This window comes from Pogonomyrmex barbatus, unplaced genomic scaffold (assembly GCF_055798465.1).
Source record: "Pogonomyrmex barbatus isolate J1 unplaced genomic scaffold, ASM5579846v1 scaffold5, whole genome shotgun sequence".
Lineage (NCBI taxonomy): Eukaryota > Metazoa > Arthropoda > Insecta > Hymenoptera > Formicidae > Pogonomyrmex > Pogonomyrmex barbatus.
Genome location: NW_028297149.1, coordinates 7,461,392 through 7,482,628, shown reverse-complemented (window position 1 = coordinate 7,482,628; position 21,237 = coordinate 7,461,392). Strand labels below are relative to the sequence as shown.

Genomic DNA, 21,237 nt, shown 5'->3' with positions numbered 1-21,237 from the left:
ATACAAAAAGTTCTTTATATTTTGATACATTTATTCCGTTTATTACGTATTTTTTCGTCTATTAATGATACTTTAACACTTATAATCACAATTAATAATCATACATAAATATCTTTATTCTATGTGTATTATGAGAAATTTTTGATGAGATTACAAAATATCCTGTATACAGTCTCTAATCTTTGGGGTTAAGGCTCAGTTACCCTTCTCCTGAATGACTCAATCGCTCGATTAATCTATCCCGCCTGTGGTCACGCAATTTAGATTTGAAATCCAAGAAGCAAATTCTTTAAAGAAATTTGTTATTCTCATTCTTTCTTCATGAAAATTGAATTAATTTCCTGATTTGTTTAAAATCAATTCCTTACATGAATTAATGGAAAGGATATTTTTGTTTTAATAATGCAGTTATATAATGAATTCTATAAAACAAAAATAAATTTTTAAAAATACATGTAATTATGCAAACAAAAATTTCTTTTAAAATGATAATCTAATTAAAATAATTTAATAAAATAAAATTACAAACAAAGTTTTAAAGGAAACGAATCTCGTAAAATTGTGCTAAAAATTATTAAATTATGATATAATTATTATGATATACATTGAATATATTTGTCATTACATCGCGTTGTATGAATTTATTTCGTGGTGATCTCTAAAAATGTTTTTTTTTTCTTTAAACGGAATGTAAAAGGCTTCAAGTAATTTGTTTACGAGAATGTGTGATACCTGATATCTTCAGAAAACTAACTTTCGTCACCATTTACCTTCTGCATAGAGATGGAAATCGGTAGCCGGCGAACTTTACGCGAGAGAGAAATATTTTTCGAAGCTTCAGCGCCGAATGAACTCATTTTAACTTTTTCCCAGGGTTTCGTCCGTGGAAGTCATTCGATGAGACGACGTCGCTGAGGATGGGTGTGTCGGATGTAATCTTATGATGTGATCTTACAATGTACGAGATTCCTTCGCAAACAAGCGCAATTTGAAAGGATAAACCGGGTCATACGTATATATAACGATTGCATATACAAGTAATTAACACGTGCAATAATGTTGAAAAATGTGAGAATTTACTGAGTTTATATATTTCTTTTTATATTTTATATTTGTGTTACTCAATCTTTTTTAAAGAGGAAAAAGACTTTTTTAAAAAGTATGAAAAAGCTGCACGTAGCTTTTTATGATGAAGAAAAACATAAAAAATTCATATATTTCAACGATATACAGACGTACATATACAGAATGAAATATTTAAAAAGAGAAAAAAATCTCTGTTACTTTAAAACAAAACGAAACGTATTTTTAAAGATAAAATTGTATGAAGAAATCACTAATAAAATAAAAACAAACTGAAATTTTATATATATATATATATATTTTATATATATATATATATATATATATAAAATTTCAGTTTATTTTTGATATTGAAGAAATATTATTATTGACAAATTTGTACGCGTATATGTATGTATATATATAATATTATTATTGACAAATTTGTCAATAATAATATTTCTAGAAATAAAGGAAATATGTAGATGCTCTTTCAAATAATTCAATATCTAGAAATCAATAAATGAAAAAAATATTCAATATGTATATATAAACTTATATTAAAGAAAAAAGAAGTAAGAGAATAAAAAAAGAGAATTGAAATGTTTGATATACGAAACGCATAGAATTCTGAATCTTAAAAAATCGCAAGATAATTGAATAGAGTGTTCGATTACGTTCAATACTAGTCAGCAAATCTAGTACGTATTACTCAAACAAAGGAGACTGTTTCTGAAATTTCTAAGCCAATAGTTCCTGGCGAAGGTCATATAAAGGGTCCATGTCCAAAGGTGGGTGGGTGTGTCGGATGGTGACCTTCTTACACAATGAACGAGAGGCTAACATCGTCAACGGATATGATTTGAAGGGATCAGCGAGGGCGCGATCGGAGATCCTAGGAGGCGTATATAAAGTCCGTCGAAGTCGGCCTTAGGCACATTCAAGCAATCACCGGCCGGTACGATGAAGATCGTAAGTATTCATCTCGACGGTCGGAAGTGCGCGCTCTTGTCTTTCTTTCTTTTGTTGCTCATGAAACAATCAACGTGCCGCAATCGGACCGTTGTTCTTTCAGCGGAACGATGGAGTGATATAAAGTGACAATCGCGTTGCGAATTCGTAGTTCATTTCTATCGAAGAATTGAGCAAACAGATTATGATAACTGAGTAATCTTATCTTAGCGGAAACTCCACGATCGGCTCCCTGCTTGACATCATATAATGAAAATGTAGCTGTAAAGCTAAATTTTGTGGAACGTGTTTCCTCCCAAAATAAAGTCTCTATTGTTTAAAGTGGAGAAACATTTGATGTAATATTGTATATTGACTTGAAAGTTCTCAGTTTTTATTATTGAACTTACCTTGAATTGAAATTCTTCATCTTTAGTTCATTTCGTTTGCCTTGTGCGCCATTGTTGCTGCGGCACCTCGTGAGCGACGAGAAGCTATCTTGGGCGGCCATGGATTCTATGGAGGCCATGGAGCTTATGGTGGTCACGGAGGTGGTTACGGAGGATACGGAGGTGGTTACGGCGGTATAGGCGGCTATGGCGCACATGGAGTAGCTGTTACCGGACCATTCCTCGGAGCGGCAAGTGTTACGGGTCCACATGTGGGCGCCACTGCTATTTCCGGTCCAGCGATAGGTCCGGCTCGTTTAGCTGGATCGATGGCTGGTCCTGCTCACGTATCTGGCGCCGTTGCTGGACCAGCTGTCGTAACGGCATCGGTTGCTGGTCCAGTGCACGTGGAAGGCTATAGTGGTCCTTACGATGGTGCCTACGGAGGTGGTTATGCGGGTGGTTATGGAGGTGGTTATGGTAAGTAATGTAATTGATTACAAAGTTTTATTATTTTTTTGAAAAACAAAAAGTTGAACTAATTGCAAGAAAAAGTTAGTTTAAAAATAGATAAGTAATCTAAATTAGAAAAATTATATGAAAACATGTGAAAATATATATCAAGAAATTTGATATAAATTACATTCAATAATTTGAAATAAGTTAATTTCAATAATCTGAAATAAATTTTACAGAGAATATTGTATACTATAATATTGTCATACAAGTAAATCATTTAAAATCATTTGCAGTTTATTCTTAAAAATTTTAGAACAATTTTAGAACATTACGTACTAAGTATGATTTCATTAATTTTTTTAATGTTTACCTTCTTTCCGTTATTTGCAGGGGGTTACGGAGGATACGGAGCTGGCCTTGCTTATGGAGGCTACGCAGGGTATGCCGGCGGCCACGGAGGACACGGAGTAGTTGTTGCCGGACCAGCTACCCACGGCGCGGTTCTGGCCGGACCTCATTCCGGAAGCGCGGCTGTTTCTGGACCGCATGCCGGTTCGGTGGTAATTGCCGGTCCTTCCGGAAAGATCACGGCTCACGGAAGCGGTTACGGTGCCGGCATCCATGCTGGCCACGGCCACGGCCACTGGTAACACGCACACAATCGTCTGCAAAATGCAAAAGAAAATCATCTCTCTGAATCATCGTCGGGCTGAAAATAGAGATTATTATTCCCCTCGCGGTTTTCTAAGAGAGATTGAAAAAGTATTATGGAGATATAAAATTGCATATAACACGACGGCGCTCGTCGCACTTGATGCTCTCGGTTAATGGTGCGCGCATGGATACTTACATCTCGTTTGTATGAATGTGTGAATAAATTTATTCTTCTTTATAATAGAAATTATTTGTTAATGTAAAATAATCCAGAACAAATTATTTATATATAATATAATACCTGGTATAATTTAATTTTGACTTCTATTATCTAACAAACTTTGTAAATACAATTATTCATAAATGATAAAATTAGGCTGTACAATTATATAAAACATTATTTCGATAAATTTCTTCGAAATCTCTTGATGGAAAGTCGTACAGAAGCTCTGTGTATTAAATCAGGCCAATTATCTTAGACAAATTACAATTTCAATCTGATTAACTAATCGATTTAATCTTCTCTTTTATTAACCAAGCTTAAATTATTCATGATGAAAGCGATGGGTAATGCGGTACGATTATATCCGAATTAAAATCTGAGTAACTCTTTGCTACTTTGCTATTTTAGCATTACCGTTTAAACTTTACAGGCAAAAGTATACGGTAGCGCATTGCAGACTAACTCGTGCATGAAGAATGTATTTATATTTCAATGAAATATAATTTATATAGATTATAATATAAAAATAATAAGATTACTGAGACTGTTTTAACTTTATTCACTATCGCACCATTTGCACATTTATTTTACATTAATTTTAGTTAGATAATGCTCTAAAATTTTACATTATCAGTAACTAATAACTATCGTAGTTTGCACAATTAACTAAAATCTGTAAAACATTATCTATGCACAGTACTACTATTTGAACGATTCGCGTTTAGTCTAAAACTTCTCACACTACTTATTCCGCACTTGCGTTTTATCTTATTGTGATTTTTCGAACGCGAAATATGGAAATGGCGATACGTAACAATCGTTCGTATTTCATTACACTGAACATCGAAACGGCTGCACGTTTTACGTCGTGTATCGTTCAACTAGATCGTTATCGTTGGCACCGATTCGTAGTGCTCGATAATAGATCACTCGTGATGTCCACTCGAGCACGCTCGCTGAACGCAAGGAGTCCACAGTCGGGCAAACTGACATAGATCCGGCGTAAATGCGTGTCTTAATGCAACGCGTAATGATCGTTGCGGTAAAGGGTAAGGTCATCATGAGCATGACTCGATGCGGACATGGTCCGTCACTCACAAGCTGAACATGAAAAGTCATGGTCAGAGAGAAAACTAGACAGAACGATCTGTAGAAGATTAATATTAATTCGGAATTCTACTCTACCTCTTATTATCCGGAATGATAATAATTTATTAAAATATCTATTTAATGAAATATAAAATCGATTATCGTGCATCGAAATTTTACCTCAATATGTATGCATTACAATAACATATTTACATATGTCAACGTTATAATGTCTGTATTATTGTAGTACAGTATAATAACTGATGAGGCAATTATGCATCAGAAAAAGCAACGTACACTACTTTTTTTCGCAATGATATGTCTTTTCTCTACAAAAGGTTTCTCTTTGCCAATTAGAATTTATACATTTAAAATAAAATCACATGTAAATAAAGTGTATATATTGATGCGGTTTATATACTCGCATAATCTTTATACGGTCAATGAATCACAGACAAAGATCGTATACTAAGAAGATATCCGACATAAATTTGAGTATCAACGCATTGCTCTAGCGAGCAATTTATACAGGATTTGCACAAATCCTAGTATAAAATGTGATTTACGATATCTATTACGCGCGTGTGTAATTTATCGCGCCGATTTACAATTGCCGAGTCGTCACATGGATATTTAATCTCGGATTTACGTGTGTTCTAGCCTTTGTCCCCCTTCCTTTTTTTTATATAACAAATCGCTATCGGAAAATGATATACCCCATGCTTTGTTCGCGCGGGCACTCTCGGGCGGAATATCGAACGATACTCGATCCCTGGCTTTCGCCTTATGGGAAAACCGCGGCCCGAGCCGCGTCTCGACTGAGATAGCGGCGACGCGACTATGTAATCTCGCGCGTTTCATCATCGCGATGGTAGCTGCATTGTGAGAATGCACCGAACTCTCGCAAATTCCAAAAGGTTACCCACTTGTAATCGGCCGCCCACTGTCTACGAACGAATAAGAAATGGGTCGAGCAACAGGCCGCGGAAAGCCGAGGAGAGCCGTACGGCGTTTTCACGATAGACACGCGAATAATATGCATTGTGCATCGGAGCACAGACGTTAATTACTATGCGTTGACAATAGTGAGCGATAATCGATCGCAAATTAGCGGGCCTCCGTAATAGCCGCATTACTCGCAGGCGGTACAAGTTGACGAGCAATTGCAATCGTGGGAAGATACTGTCCCAATTAGCGCTTGAGTTTCTAAGATTTGCTTAACGATATTGTGCAGCAAGCACAATTATGGAAGAATTACAGAAATAACTTGCTAAAATTATGATCACGATTATTACGTCATGCTAATTTAAATTCCTTCTCTAATAATATATGAATAAGATTTCCCTAATAATATATGAATAAGATTTAGACACTATGTATAATGAAAAAAAAATGAAAGAAGATGAAGATAATTTAGGACATTTAAATGAATGAGATATTTTAAATTAATGACAATATGATCTTGTTCCGTTTTCAAATTATTTTATTGATTTTAAATCTTACATGTTATGTCTCATATTCTTAGAAGTTTTTATTTAATTATACGCATTTATATTTTTAATGTAGATACATTTTAATGTAACAATAAAATTATACTAATAAAATAAATATTTTAATTCATTACTTGCCTATAAGATAATACATCTGAATAATTTTACTTAAATCTGAGATGAGATAACATTTAATATTAAAGCTATGTAAACTAATGAGGTAGATAAGTTTTAACGTAAAACAACTGGAAGGACTGACTTTCCCTCTATACAACTTTGCTTTAGAAAAAATTAAATACATAATGCATCTTGCATTCAATAAAGAGATTTCTTGAATGTTCTAAAATTTGCAAAAATTCAGTATTTTTCAAGAAAATACATTGTAGTTTTTAAAATATTTCCTTCCGAATGAAACTTATAAATTACATAAAATTAATTTATTATATTTAAAAAATTTGAAATAATCTTATTTTATTAAATATTTATAAACAGACTTCAACGTATATCGTATTTGATACTTGAATGAATATAAGTAATTAAAACATCACTAAATAACCAAAATTATAATATACCGAGTTGGGAGCTGAGAAAGAAAGGTAAGGCAAACTAGTTCGCGTAATTTGCACGTAGTTTGAATAGATCGTCATACGTATCGACTATACGTCTAGCAACCCTGACAAAACGTCATTGTACTCACGTTTTCTGCGAGACGCATTTATAAGGGTTTGAAAACGACGGGTGCCGCGTGTGAATTCGTCTTTGTTGCCTCCATAAATCACGAGTCTTGTCGCAGGTCAGAGTTACGACCGAGACCGATCGTCGTCAGCTACCGGATAGCCGGTAGCATTCCTGCGGAGATCGATCTGGAGAGAACATAAAGCAAGAAAGCCGGATTGTTTTCTCTTTGCAAACTCATTCTCCTTCTCTCTCTCCCTTCCCTTTTTTATTATACAACGACTAGGCGAAAATGACGCGAGGCGTGGCCGATAATAATGAGGCGAATAGGGTGTGCATAAAAAATCGTTAACGGGTTGAATCGCAGAGCTGCTGCTAGATCGCGCAAGGTCGATCGATAGATCCTTCGACAGTCGTAACGCAGATCCGCGAGTGACGCACTTCATTTCGAATGCCTACAGAGAGTCAAAAATAATATATTAATCTTTGCAGAACGCGAAATTAAATATTAATTGAATAAATATTTAGTATTTCCAAATTTTTAATTACTACAAATAATACATGCGTAGATTTATACATATATTTAATCGCGAGATTAAAATGTTTCACATGAAACATTTTAAAATCGAATTGCTGATGGTAAAATCGTACGGATAACAATTAATTGCAAAATTATTATTTGTAAAAACAACTTTTATTTATTGAAGTTTTTTGATAATGGATATTGCAATCAAGTAATTTTCGTAAGAGGCTTGTAGCGCGTAATAATTATTTTTGTAATTGCTGAGCGGAACAACGTTGCCACGTACATAGTTAAAAATATTAAAACGTTAATTCCACGCCATTTTTCATTACCAATTTAACGCGATTATATTCACAAAAATCTCAAATTTATTGTTAAAACAGTAAAATAAATATATGTGTGTATATTTTTCTAGCGAAATTCTTTGAAAATGTGGAACATTTAAATCACGAGAAAATATATACGCACGTCAAGTATCTACCTAGTGTACTATGGTATGTTACAACTGTTTTGTATTTTTCATGAAAATACGACTCACCTTGAATTGTAAATATTTCAAGCGCCAAGCGGTTGTGGAGGTCTCTTTACCGGAAAGTTCCGGGGCGGAAGTTACGCGGGACTATCGCCGCTTTGTCACATCTGGATCGCGTCGATATAATAGAATTTTCTTTTACTCTCGTTAATGCAACTGGTTGACCAGCGCCTAGCGTGTCGTCCGATGACGACGGAGACTATTGCGATTCGGTGCAGCGACTTTCCGTTAGCCATCACGAAGGAACATTGTCGTGCAAGTTGATGCTAAGTGAGCTTTTATAGCCCCGGAATACGGGGCGGATACATAGGATGGCGAACTTGCGACGGGATCAAGGTGGGGCTCCTTCGTTCTATACTCGCTTTGGACCCGTGTGACAACATTTGAAGAAAAAAAAAAATAAAAAAGAGAGAGAAAGAGAGAGAGGGGGGAAAGAAGGAAAGCTCGATCAATCGGATTGAAAATACACGCAACCTCGAACGGAGCCAGAAATCGCGACCGCGCCCAAACGAGTAGGGGTGAACAATGATTCAAGAAGTTGATTTTATCACCTTCGCGACTCGAGATGTTTATTGGCGATCCGAAGTCGCGATTGTGTTGGAGATGGAAGGGAAGGATCTCCTTGAATGGTATTGTAAATCAATTCTATAATAAATCGCACGATATTTAATGCCATGGTAAAAATATAGCTGAAAATTGTGCGAAGAAATCAATAGAAAAAGTCGATATGTAATGATGTTAAAATAATGATTGTTGAGATGTACTACTAAGAAGTAAAATAAAGTAAAAAGAAAATAGGTGTATTACTGCAAAGAGATATATTTGTAAAACAAAAAGGGGAAAAAAATGGCGATTTGACAGAACAGAATAGAGCAATCTATTGCATTTGGCAGACAAATAATTTGAACTCACGATCAATCAATCTGAATTTCGTGCACATTGAAAATTTTTACATTGAATACGATAGGCCATCATATTCTACAACGCTTGAAGTGGAACTCACTTGGCAATGTTCGATGATTGATGATGTACAAAGCTAAATATACAGCGATAGCAATCATCACCGTGATGAAAACGTGTAACATTGTAGCCCTGCTCGTCTGATGCATTAGCCGAATAATAATCCGTTAATGTACGCGATATGTACATGATATGTACGCCTGTAAGCAACTTTGATAATCCCTTTATGTCACGTTTCGTGCTTTGTAATCATAAACCAGTTGAAAGCGATATCAGGATACATAGATATGTAGCCAAAAATCTACTCGGCCACTCGCATTTCAAATATGCTTTGATAACTAAGTAGAGTACTGTATGCCATTGTCAACAACATCGTTACAGTGACGTGCTTTATAGAATTAGTTTACAGATTATTCTATATGAGAATGACGCCATGCTCGTGATAATAGTTACAAAGGTAACGCAAAACTATAAATTTGATATGATGAAATATTAACAAATAAAACAAATAAAAATTCGAACGCTTTGACATATTTCATCGATCATTAGACATCTCGTTTGATTAATAAAAAGTAAAATTGCATTCTAGAAAAGATACGGTGCTGGAATCTCGCCAAATTCTATGTGTGTAAAAATGATTTGGTAACCAAGAAACTTTGAAAATTATTGATATACGTTATAATATAAGATACACAATGCACTTCCCGTCTTCTTGAGATGAAAGAAATTACAATGAAGAAAATTGACGAAATGTCCAAGTTAATAAACTTTATATTTGTCGTTTTTCACGTTCAGACACGTCAGATGCAGTTCTTTTGAACTTTCTGATTCAATAGACGGGATGACGATAGAAAAAGCGATAAAAGAGTTTCCGTATTGCTCAATCAACAGTCATCTTTGCGTTCGAGGCTGTGCATGACGTCTGATGATAGAGCTGCAAAGGATCCCTAGCACTGCGATCCTCTACCACGAACTTGATGGTATCGTCGCACCCGGACACGCACACTCGTATCCGACAACAATAGAGCCCTCATTCCTGGCGACAATCTGCAAAGCCCGGATGATGCGTAGGCAATGCAATCCATGCCTCGCTTAGACAAATGTGCGATACAACGCAATGGAATCGTTAATGGCGATAGACGCGTGCTCGCCTACGAACAGAGAGAAAGCAGGAAGAAGACATGCATAGGATACGTGAATCGTCTTTAGTCTCAAGGTCATTGATGACTGGATGCTCGCAATGAGTAGCCATGATCTTATCCTTTAATACTTCTCGAAAAGCGTTACGAAACGCATCTTGATATTAAATAATACATTTTATTTGATAGCCTCGTGTATATTTTTTTCACACAATGCTCTCATTATTATTTATATGTGTTTTTAAAACGACCAATAAAATAAACCAATAAGATAATGAAAAATAATAAAATTTTTAGAAATCAAAACACTAAATACCGTTGGTAAGAATCCTGCCATTCTCTTTTGAACAAGTTGATACAATGTCAATCACATTATACGCTAGCGAACTGTAGTACAGAAGTAAATATTATTCCAAGGCATCGATTTAGTCTATTGTTGTATGTCTATTGATTGCGCGAGTAAACCGAGGCATAATGTAACGTACGAGACCATAAACGGATGCGTTGAAATGGAGCACGAGCGTGACCCTCGAGTAGACATAACTAGATTTGCGGCGAGGTGAAACGTTAGGTGTACTCTAATGTCACTAACACCGTGACTGACTTAATGCCGATAAATCAACGAAACATTGTCACCGTGCGTTTAACTCGCGAAGAATGTTTGGCGTGTCCTGTGCCCCGCCCTTGGGGTTGGCGGGAGCGTTGGGGGGCCCGTTCGAGGAAACAATGCCCCTATAAAAGCGTGGTGGACACCGGTCGACAGCAGCCACATCCACCTCAGCCATCGAGACAAATTTTATTATAGCTAGTAACCATCAATCGTTTCCCTCTTCGTCATGTGCACCCTGGTCGCGATTCTCTTCGTAGCGGCTCTGTCGGTGGCAACCGCGGCACCGTCAGGTTATTTGGGCCATGGTGCCGCACTAGCCGGACCGATTTTAGGGCCCGCGACCCTTACAGGTCCCGCTAACGGACCGTCCGCCCTCGCCGGGCCGGTGGTTGGACCCGCCCGCCTATCCGGAGCGGTCGATGGGGGTGCCGTTGTTACTGGTGCTGTGGCTGGACCGTCGATCGTTTCCGGTAGTGTTGCTGGACAAACGGCGATAGCTGGCCCGGCTCTTGGCTATGCGGCACCAGCTTTGGGATGGCCAGCTTATGGTAAGCAATAATAAATATTATTATTATAAGATAATTAATAAACGTTATTATTATAGAAAAACGACAATGAATTTTAATAACGTAACAGATATTATTGATATTAAGATTTCGTCGTTTCGAAAAGGTTTTATTTAAAAAATTTTTAAATATGAATTTTCAGTTTGGAATATAAAGAGATATTGTATGATACGAGCATGATTTTGATAATTAATCGATCAATTACAAGGCATATATTATTTTACTAGAACATTATTTCAATATAACGTTGCCAACGTTTATTATTATGTAGTGAATCTATATTTCAATATAAATTTATTTTTTTTTATTTTTACAAAAGTAATAAAATCTTCTTTGTTTCATTCACGTTTTAATAAATTTACTCTTTGATCTAAAAAAATGTATTTTGTAATTTTTTATTTGATAATACTTTTTGTATGACGAAATTTAATTCGCATGTTGTCTTATATTTTAACTTTAAACTTTATTCTAAATAAATTTGATATATGATTCTAATAACTAAATTTTCTCTGTAGAAAAATATATTATTTTAGTTATAATTATACATGTGTGTGTGTGTGTGTGTGTGTGTGTGTGTGTGTGTGTGTGTGTGTGTGTGCGCGCGCGCGCGCGCGCGCGCGCATACACGAAATAGACAGAATAATTTAACTAATTTGATGACTAATTTGTGTTAAATATGAGCACAAAGAAAATTATTGTTTAACGAAATATTACTTCGTGTCTAGAACGTTAAAAATAACATTATTATTTGTACCTTAAATAGTGAACTAATTTTTTTACTTCTTAGGTCCATATGGAGCAGTGCTTGCTGGTCCTGCTGTAGGTCCAGCGGCTCTCGCCGGACCTATCGCGGCTCCAGCTTTGATCGCTGGTCCATCTGGTAGCATCGCTGCTGGACACGCCGGATTAGGTGGTATCGTTCGTGGATATGCGCCTGGACATTGGTAATTCACTTCACCCGGCAATATGGACCATGGACCTCCGCGACTGATCTCTTAGATGCCTGCAATCTCATTCATAATCTGCATCACGATCTGTATCACGATCTTCGTCATTCGGCGTATTTCTCATTGCTCTATCTCTTATATATGTACATAACAAAGTTTCGTATATATAACGTTATATATAATAATAATAATAAACGTATGGCACTTCTGGAACGAAACTTTTGCCTATTGCATTTTTTCTTACCTTCATTTCTAATAGTAAATTTATATGCATAAGATAACTTTATCAAAATCTATCATTTCTAAAATAAAATATTCTTCTAAATATTAAAATGGAAAGATTATCAAAAAATAATACTTTTTAATTTACTAAAATACAATTTTGACGCTTCTTTAATATTTTGTTATAGATAATATTGAAATTGATTAAAAGCAAACTATATTAAAGGAATAAAATCTTTTTCGCTTCTTTTCGAAAGCTTATGCAAAGTATAATAGTAGTATTGGTAAATAAATAAAATTCAAATGCCGAGATCTATTGTTCTGGCAAGTATAATACTTCCTTAGGAGCTAATCGGGACCGGTCGACGGTTTCTATTTCGCGGTCCATTGTACCACCATTGGTGCCGAGGTCTCTATTGCGCGACGATACCCGTCCACCTTCTTCGATAATTGTCGGAAATTGCCTCAATGCTATACCAATCAGCCGCATTCTCCCGCGTAAAGGGAATGGGCGTTCGCGTGGATACCGAAGCATTTCCCTTTTCACTTCGGCTGCTTGATGCACATTCGCGCCGCGACATTCTGCGCATACCCGTCCTTTAATCTCCGTTTTCAATCACGGTCAGATGAATGCAAGGCATCGCGTTATAATGACGCTGGCGCATCATCGTCCACGAGCTCATATTTTCCATCTACCTTTTGCGGCTGCGAAAATGATGGCAACATTCACGCGTCTACGCGTACTACCAATTTAAAGATTCTACTCTCTTGAAGAAACATAGTTTTGTTCAATAAATACGTATAAATTCTTATAAAAGCGAATTAAATTGAAGTCTTTTTGTAGGCACTGTCTATGATAAAATAAAAGAGGTATGCAAGCAAACATTCGGCGTACATTAATAACAATAAAATTAATAAAAATTGTCAATAAAATAACTGATTTTTCTTAAAATTTTTTAATTTTTTATCCGTATCTAAATAATATAGAAAACTATTAATTTTATAGCAGATAGATAAATAATATTATCTAATATATTTTTTTATGATATGTATTTCTATTTTAAAGCACTTATTGATTTATGATTGTAATATTGACATGCATTATAATTATAACTGAATGCTATATTTAGCATTATTTTACGAATTAAATGATATAACTTTTTTATACGAATTGAACCATATGTTATTGTTCATAAGAAATATATTATAGATAAAAACGTACGTAAAATAATTTTTAAGGTATTAAATTTTAACGAAATAAATTTTAACAATTGGAAAACACACTTAGATAAGTTTCAGCATTGCTGACTCATTCTTAATTCTGTCCCATTCACTTTAATATTAAACTATATTAATGATACACATGCACGTGACTATATAAAATTTGCACATTTTTTGCATTCATTTTAAGTAATAATGGAGTAAATAATAATAGTTTTATTATATAGTATAAAATAAACTTTAAAAAAATATTATGCTCATGAATTCTTCATTTAATGTTTACAATTAACCATCATCTAATATAACATAATGTCTACAGACATTATTTTATTATAAATATTTAAACAGATTGTGAAGACATAATTATATTTTATAATAAAAGATTAGTAGTCGGTTAATTTTCATATTTCTGGATTGTGAAGAATTAAACGCAAAAAGTAACATTTGCTTAAATAGTCATAGAACTCAAGTTAAAATAAACTTTTTAAAAATCTGTACTGATATCTTGAAAATCTGCTTAGTAGATCTTCATTCACTTCTTCCCATTCCTATAGAAAAAAATGCAAGATAATCAGTTAATAATGAATGCATTCTTTATAATATGTGTGCGTGTGCATGTGGTGCGCGCGGATGTGTGTGTGTGTGTGTGTGTGTGTGTGTGTGTGTGTGTGTGTGTGTGTGTGTGTGTGTGTGTGTGTGTTTATTTATGTGCTGCACGTAACGCATGTACCATCTACGTTTACATGCCATCGTCGTTCTCTTCTGAATTTGTAATAGAATGATCTCCAACAACAGATATAGGAGCAGCTATAACAGCTCTATGAGCAGCTATAGGAGGCTCTTGAGTGGCTACTATCATTATTATGCAGGAAAATATGATCTGAAAGGATTGAAAAATCATAATTTTAGTTTTTAAAATGTATTTATTGTACAAAAATTGTATTAATTATATAACAATTGAATATGTAACAAATAAAACTTATAATATGTTTCAAGGAAGCTATTTTAAAGAACTCTTCTTTTACCTTTTCTTAATTTAACTGATATTATCTGCAAGAAACAAAACAAAATAGTAATAAATAAATAAATATTAAACGTTTTTTGAAACAATATATACATATATATATATATATATATATATATATATATGTATATATATATATATATATATATATATATATATATATTTACTTAATGTATGCTAACAAAACTGTTGAATTAGAAACGCGAGAGAAGAATGTTTACTGAATATCGTGCTCTAAAATACTTAAATTATTGTTTAACATACACATTAATTATTGTTTTAACATTACGGCATTATTAAAAATTTTATTCTAAAATTTAAAAATTTTATTTTCAAAATCTTTCTATTTAACTTGTTTAACATAAGACGTTTTCAAGTAATATTTTTGAATAATATTAGAAATAGTGATGACAGATTCGAATTATTGTATATCATAATCTCTCTTTTGCATTTTAATTTCTTATATGCACTCTCAATGATTTTCTACGAAAACTGAACTGTTAAATTTTTGTTACAACTTCTTAATCATATGAAGCCGAGCTTTGCAAAGATAAGAATTTTTAATTATAAAATCTACAAAGTTTGATTTTTTAATTTTTAATTAAGAAATGTCTAATATTTTATTACTTTTTTATCTAATTTAAGATTACATCGATGAAATTTATTATGCTATCGAAAGCAACAATTTTATACTAACAAGACAACTATACAATTTTGATGTCTTCTTATATCATAAATTTTTAATCGCCACTATATATAGTCATCTCAGTCAATCTGAAACATCAACTTCACTCTATCGATTGAGATTTGGGACGTAATGGCGTAGTCCTGGGTACTTTAGGAAATGGCACAGCCAAATTACAAGACCTGTTGCACCTGCGACTGCTGTGGTTGCACCAATTTTGCCTTCCGTGATCATTGCCTGATCCGTAGCAAATTTTACAGCTATATTTGGATCCATTGCAAGTCCCATGACTGTGAATAAACTTTTTCCATATTTAGCAACAATAATTGAGTCTTCTGTTAACAGGTCCGCTATAGATATTACAGCTATTGTATACAATATCTTTCTGTCACAGATGACAACTTTTGATAGTCCCAAATAATCCGAAGAGTTAAATTTGTATCAGATACAAAAACTATTTTTGTCGTAAATTTGAGTTAAATAAAATAGTAGATTTGATATAAATAAAAACCTCGGCAAATTATGTATTGCAATTTCAAGTGGCTGAATCTACGGATGTAATAGTCGCACCAATAGCTGCGCTTGCTAATGAAATTATGGTCAAATCCGTCTAGTGAAGTGCAGCAATGAAAGTGCACTCGTAAAAAACATAGACGACTCAGCGATGTCTCAATAAGAATTGAATTCTTTATCGGCTACTTCAAATACTTTTTCAAGCTATTGCATAGATATAAATTAAACATCCAAAAAATATTCTTTTATTTTATAGTAATCTTATTAAATTGAAATTATATTGTGTATAATTAAGTGCATTTATTGGAATTCAAATTACTTTTTTTAATTTTTTGTTTTATTACAGGTATATTAAGGTGCATTAAACATTTTTTAAAAAGTTTCTGCAAACTCATCTACTCAATCATGTATCATGTGAGTTATAGCAAACATATCTTACTAAATATATTTGTTACATATACATACAAAAATAGTTTTTGTTATTTACCATACATATCTTCAAACTTAGTTTTTAAAATGTTTTGATAAACTTTTTATCAATCAGAATTATACAGAATAACATAGGTTTAAAGTTTTTTCTAACATTTACTTTAACGTTTTAGGAATAAACAAAACATATTTTAACACTATCACTTTTCTTTCTCGTTATTAAAGATTGCCTGTAAGTAAAGACTACAATGAAAGGAATTGCTTATGAGAAAATCGGTGAGATTGCAACTGGCAATCCGTGGAAAATCTACGAAAGAGGATTGAAAAAGTCACTGTGGAAATACAGTCGCTGAAGTTGCCCGTAAGCGCGAGCAACTTTATTGTACTTCATCAACCGAGTGGTCGAAGGGGAGCTTGTTATGTCGGAAGTAGTCGTCGCGGCGTGCTTGATGAGAAAAGTTTAATCTACTAGTCCGTAATGCGTTTTTGTGTCACTCGTGAAATATGAATCGAGTTGCATCGATCTGTTTTTGAATAAATGTTGCTGCTGGTCATTTCGCATTTAAAATAAGTAATGAGTTACTATAAAAATTCTTTTGGATTTTTATAGCAACCTCAACTTTCATGTACCTGATTTGGATGACTATTAAAAACCTAATGCAAAAGCGTGCAAGCGTTGCTTTGCCCGCATAAATTAATGCATAACGATGGTAGCAACATTTTTACTTTTTTTGTCGCGAATCATTTTTTTTCCGGTTCCAGAAAAGAGGACTGCATGATAACGCTACTAAAGTCGCAACGACAACGCCAACCGTCGAGCTATCCATGCACCACACGTCCGCAACGAACCGAGTTATGCAAATTCGCGTACACGCAACTCTGTATCCGTTCTCATTGGCCGGGACGGATGCATCGTTGATATTGTTCTCAAATCACTCGACGTGCTGACATGGGAAATGGGAATGAACGTACAGTGATAGTAGCCGACGATGATACGCTCGGCTCGATGTGATTATGCCCTCGAAATGATACGATCCGATTGGAAATAGATTGATTTATGACGCATTCAGCAATACGTCTGAATTACTTGCATGATTTTGCACGAACAACAACATGTCATATATACTGTCATGTTATATATACTGTCATATATACACAAAATGATGTTTACCTTTACATACTTAATTCTTTAAGTTGAAATAATTATTTGATAAAATTATCGAATTTGTTACTCGCATTAATTTTTCTGAATATAATATTTTTATTGCGATAGTTGACTTTAAATTATTTAAAAATAAAAATCAGCTCGATAAATATTCATCTTTTTAAACTCATTTTACTCATCGAAGTTTCAAAAAACTTTTCATAATCAATAAAATTTATTAAATTCCTCCTATTCTGCATAGTCTGCTTCATAAAAAACATAAAAAACATAAAAAACATAAATTGTAATAAAAGATTTTTTATTTGTTGCGGCTATATTAACGTTTATTTTTCTTTTATTGATATTGAAAAGTCGAACGTCTGCCGATAGATACATTTAGTGTTCTGTGTAAGCAATATAGGTGAATTTCTGCGGTACGTGCTCTAACTGTGATTGCGATTCGAGTATCCGTGTGTAGGACCATCGTCGAACATTATAGGTAATAGCGGTGGCATTATATTTCAATCAGCTTTTCTATTCTATATATACATATATTCACCAATGCTAAGAAACTTGTCTAAACTTGCTTTTTTGAATGGTGATAATTATATGTCAAAAAAGAATCCTTACTCTATTACTAATTAAATAGAATTGCAACTTATAACGGAAAATATTAAACAAAATATAAAAATATTCTCGAGAAACGTTTAGTATGGAAATAATGCTATTGGAGAAATGCTGTAATTAAAGATTCGATGCCTGGTTCCGATTCTGCTAAATAGAAATTCTCAGCATTCAAGTAATTCTATTCAACTATTAATTTGATCGTGTCGTAGGGAGTGTGCTAACAATGAAAGTTATTGGAATTAAAATTGCATTTGACAATGGCAATTGTTCCGTTAATATGTATCGACTCTATCTAGGTAATCATTCTAATATCAATATTTCCACATTAGTAATAATTTTCTTAAATTTTCCGTATCTTTCTGATAGTTGAAAAAGTTATTGTATCTGATTTTTAGTAAGAAAATTTTTAATAAGAAAAAAGTTTTTAGGTACGAAATGAATAACGGAAATGTTAAATACATATTTATAATAATAATAGTATAAATATTTACAATTGAAACATGTTTCAAAAAATGACTCATGCAAGAATAGTAAAACAGCAATAGACAGCGATAAGTCTTATCACTATGATTATTTTTTTACCTGTTATTATTGAAAAGACACAATTTGTTGTAATTGTTTTAATTGTCATCTACTGTTGCAACATTTTTGCTAATTACGACTTAAAATTTCTTATGTGTCATAAAAAATTGGAAAAAAGATAAACTTTTATCATTTAATATCATACAGTTTATCTATAATTTGTTATTTGCAAGATTGACTACAACAAAGTAACAATAAATCAAATAATATTTATATATAATATTTGTAAAATCGTATAATAATTTATTAAATTTGATTACAATGTTTGTAAGCAGCATGATTAGCATATAGGTTGAATAGAAATGTTATACAAGTCTATCATACAAGCAATGTAAATACTACACCAAAAATTCAATTGTTGAGATTATTTTTATTAAATAATTATTTTAAAACTTACTAATTACTTTGTGCGTTTACAATTTTGAACGTGATTCTAAGATTGTTTGTGTCTTTCAAATTTGTATTCCTTTCAACTGTTATAAATAAAAGCAGCATAAAATTTCTTCTATTATGTAAAATTTTATCTTTGATGTGCGTTGGAGCAAAACGTACAAATTAAAATTAATTTAAACAGGTCGTAGCAATATACATATATACATACATACATATACATATATATAAATTTATTGTATATAGCACATAAATCATATTTTTAAATATAAAAAAGAAAATTTATCAAATTTTATCATTAAATATATCTGTACTACGGCAGAAATAAATAAATGAGTAAAGTTACTTTATAATTTCAGTACAATGAATATTATCTGTCATTGACGTAGCGTGTTCAACGATACTCATGTATTTTTCTTGTCATTTAGACTACATATCCAGTATTAAACGTAATATATATTTATGCCATGATATATATGATTGTTTAGTTCTTTTATAAATTTTTTTAAAAAATTGTATTGCTATTGCCACATAAAAATAACAAATAAATTAAAGGTGAATTAAAGGATAGCTGATTAAAATAGGATAAAAAATATGTATGCCATATGATTAATAATATCTCCAAAATATATCAATAAAAATATAATCTTTTATTTTTTTGACAAAAAACAAATATTTTATAACTATTGTATAATTTACAAATAAATGAAATTACATGTTATTCCAAATTATTGTATTTTATTATTTTGCTTAATCAAACTTATTATATTAATAAGTATGTTAAGAACATTGTGCAAATTGAATATTTATGCATATTGAACTGAATAAATGTAATGTTTTAGCTTCAGTGACTTTCTAAAACGGATCGCAAGCTTAACGCTTAGCCGGATGCAACCGAACTTGATGCTGCACCAGCGGAAGTAGCACCACCACCAAGGCGGCCTCTGTAATTGTCTAAAAGACCTGGCGCTACCAAACGGCCACTAGTAGGAACAACTCCGGTTGTAACGACATCCGTGGCTCCACCCACAATTGTTGGGTCTGTAAGACCCGGGAAAAATCCTTGATTGACGAAGCGGTTCAATAAAGCAAACCTAGGTGGAATTTGTATACGTTCGCCAAAACCGGTACGGAAGTTGTCAAGGTACGTTCTGAAGCCGTCATAAGCATGTGATGCCGTAGTAGCCGCTGATGAGGCAACATTATGAGATAAGTCGCCAATTCTCGACAAACTTAGAAGGTCCACGAAATTGGGAAAAAAATCCTCCTGGAGGAATGGCGATGGTATTACTCCACCTTGTATTGCCTATAATAATTATATCAAATATTACCAATTGATAAAATGTTAAATTAAATTTATATAAATACAATATTATATATTGCACGTTATGTAATTACAATTATGTATAATATATATTAAATCAGAAAATATATCAGACAATAATATAAATTATATATGATATTAATTAGAATTCTTTTTTAATAATAGAGTTAATAGAGTAATAGAATTTTATAATTAATACAATAATAACACATTAATAATACTTATTGTTACTTTTACGTGAAGCAATACGTATTTGAATATGTTATTAAAATATAACTTTACCAATTTAATTTTCAAGGAATTTTTTTGTACTTTCAAGGGATTTTTTTTATAGAATATCATATATATATATATATATATTTACGTACATTTGCAGAAATAAGTATCAGAAATATTGCAGAAACGACGTGACTTTGAACCATGGTGAAAGATTAAACTTAAATAGTGTCTTATATAAACACTAATTCGACGAGATTCGCACGAGTTCAATACTTGTACTGAATTGTTAATTGCGTACAACTAATTGTTTCATTTGACGGTGCTCTTTTATACACGGAGACTGTATTTCTTCGTGCCAAATTCGTATCTCCAAATGTCTTTAAACATTGATATGTCTCGTCTCAGTATTTATCAGTTGTGGATCCGCGCGATTGTAATATACATGCGATAACATAAACAAAAAAAGATCTCAATCGGTTTCATATGCAACGATCTCACGTTTCAACCTGTCCTTGAAATACGTCCACGTATGCGAAATAAAATCGGATCAAATTTAAGTACATTAATTGACTGTAAGCTAAAATATAC

The 21,237-nt window shown here is 33.0% G+C and overlaps 3 protein-coding genes across 3 annotated transcripts; 2 read left to right on the top strand and 1 right to left on the bottom strand.

Annotated features, from left to right (window-relative positions):
- The first annotated feature begins 1,609 nt into the window (after positions 1-1,609).
- LOC105427218 (uncharacterized) lies at positions 1,610-4,705 on the top strand. Its single transcript, XM_089081544.1, has 3 exons — positions 1,610-2,034; positions 2,450-2,882; positions 3,252-4,705. The coding sequence occupies exons 1-3, from the start codon at positions 2,026-2,028 to the stop codon at positions 3,509-3,511; spliced, it is 702 nt and encodes a 233-aa protein (XP_088937670.1). The 5' UTR covers positions 1,610-2,025; the 3' UTR covers positions 3,512-4,705.
- A 5,939-nt stretch (positions 4,706-10,644) lies between these two features.
- Positions 10,645-12,477, top strand: LOC105427244 (uncharacterized). Its single transcript, XM_089081718.1, has 2 exons — positions 10,645-11,304; positions 12,110-12,477. Exons 1-2 carry the CDS (start codon positions 10,983-10,985, stop codon positions 12,268-12,270), a joined length of 483 nt encoding a protein of 160 aa, XP_088937844.1. The 5' UTR covers positions 10,645-10,982; the 3' UTR covers positions 12,271-12,477.
- A 7,258-nt stretch (positions 12,478-19,735) lies between these two features.
- On the bottom strand, positions 19,736-20,963 carry LOC105427219 (uncharacterized). The gene is made up of 2 exons (XM_011638880.3): positions 20,799-20,963; positions 19,736-20,412 (listed from the first exon to the last, which is right to left on the bottom strand). The coding sequence occupies exons 1-2, from the start codon at positions 20,850-20,852 to the stop codon at positions 19,987-19,989; spliced, it is 480 nt and encodes a 159-aa protein (XP_011637182.2). The 5' UTR covers positions 20,853-20,963; the 3' UTR covers positions 19,736-19,986.
- Between the last annotated feature and the right edge of the window lie 274 nt (positions 20,964-21,237).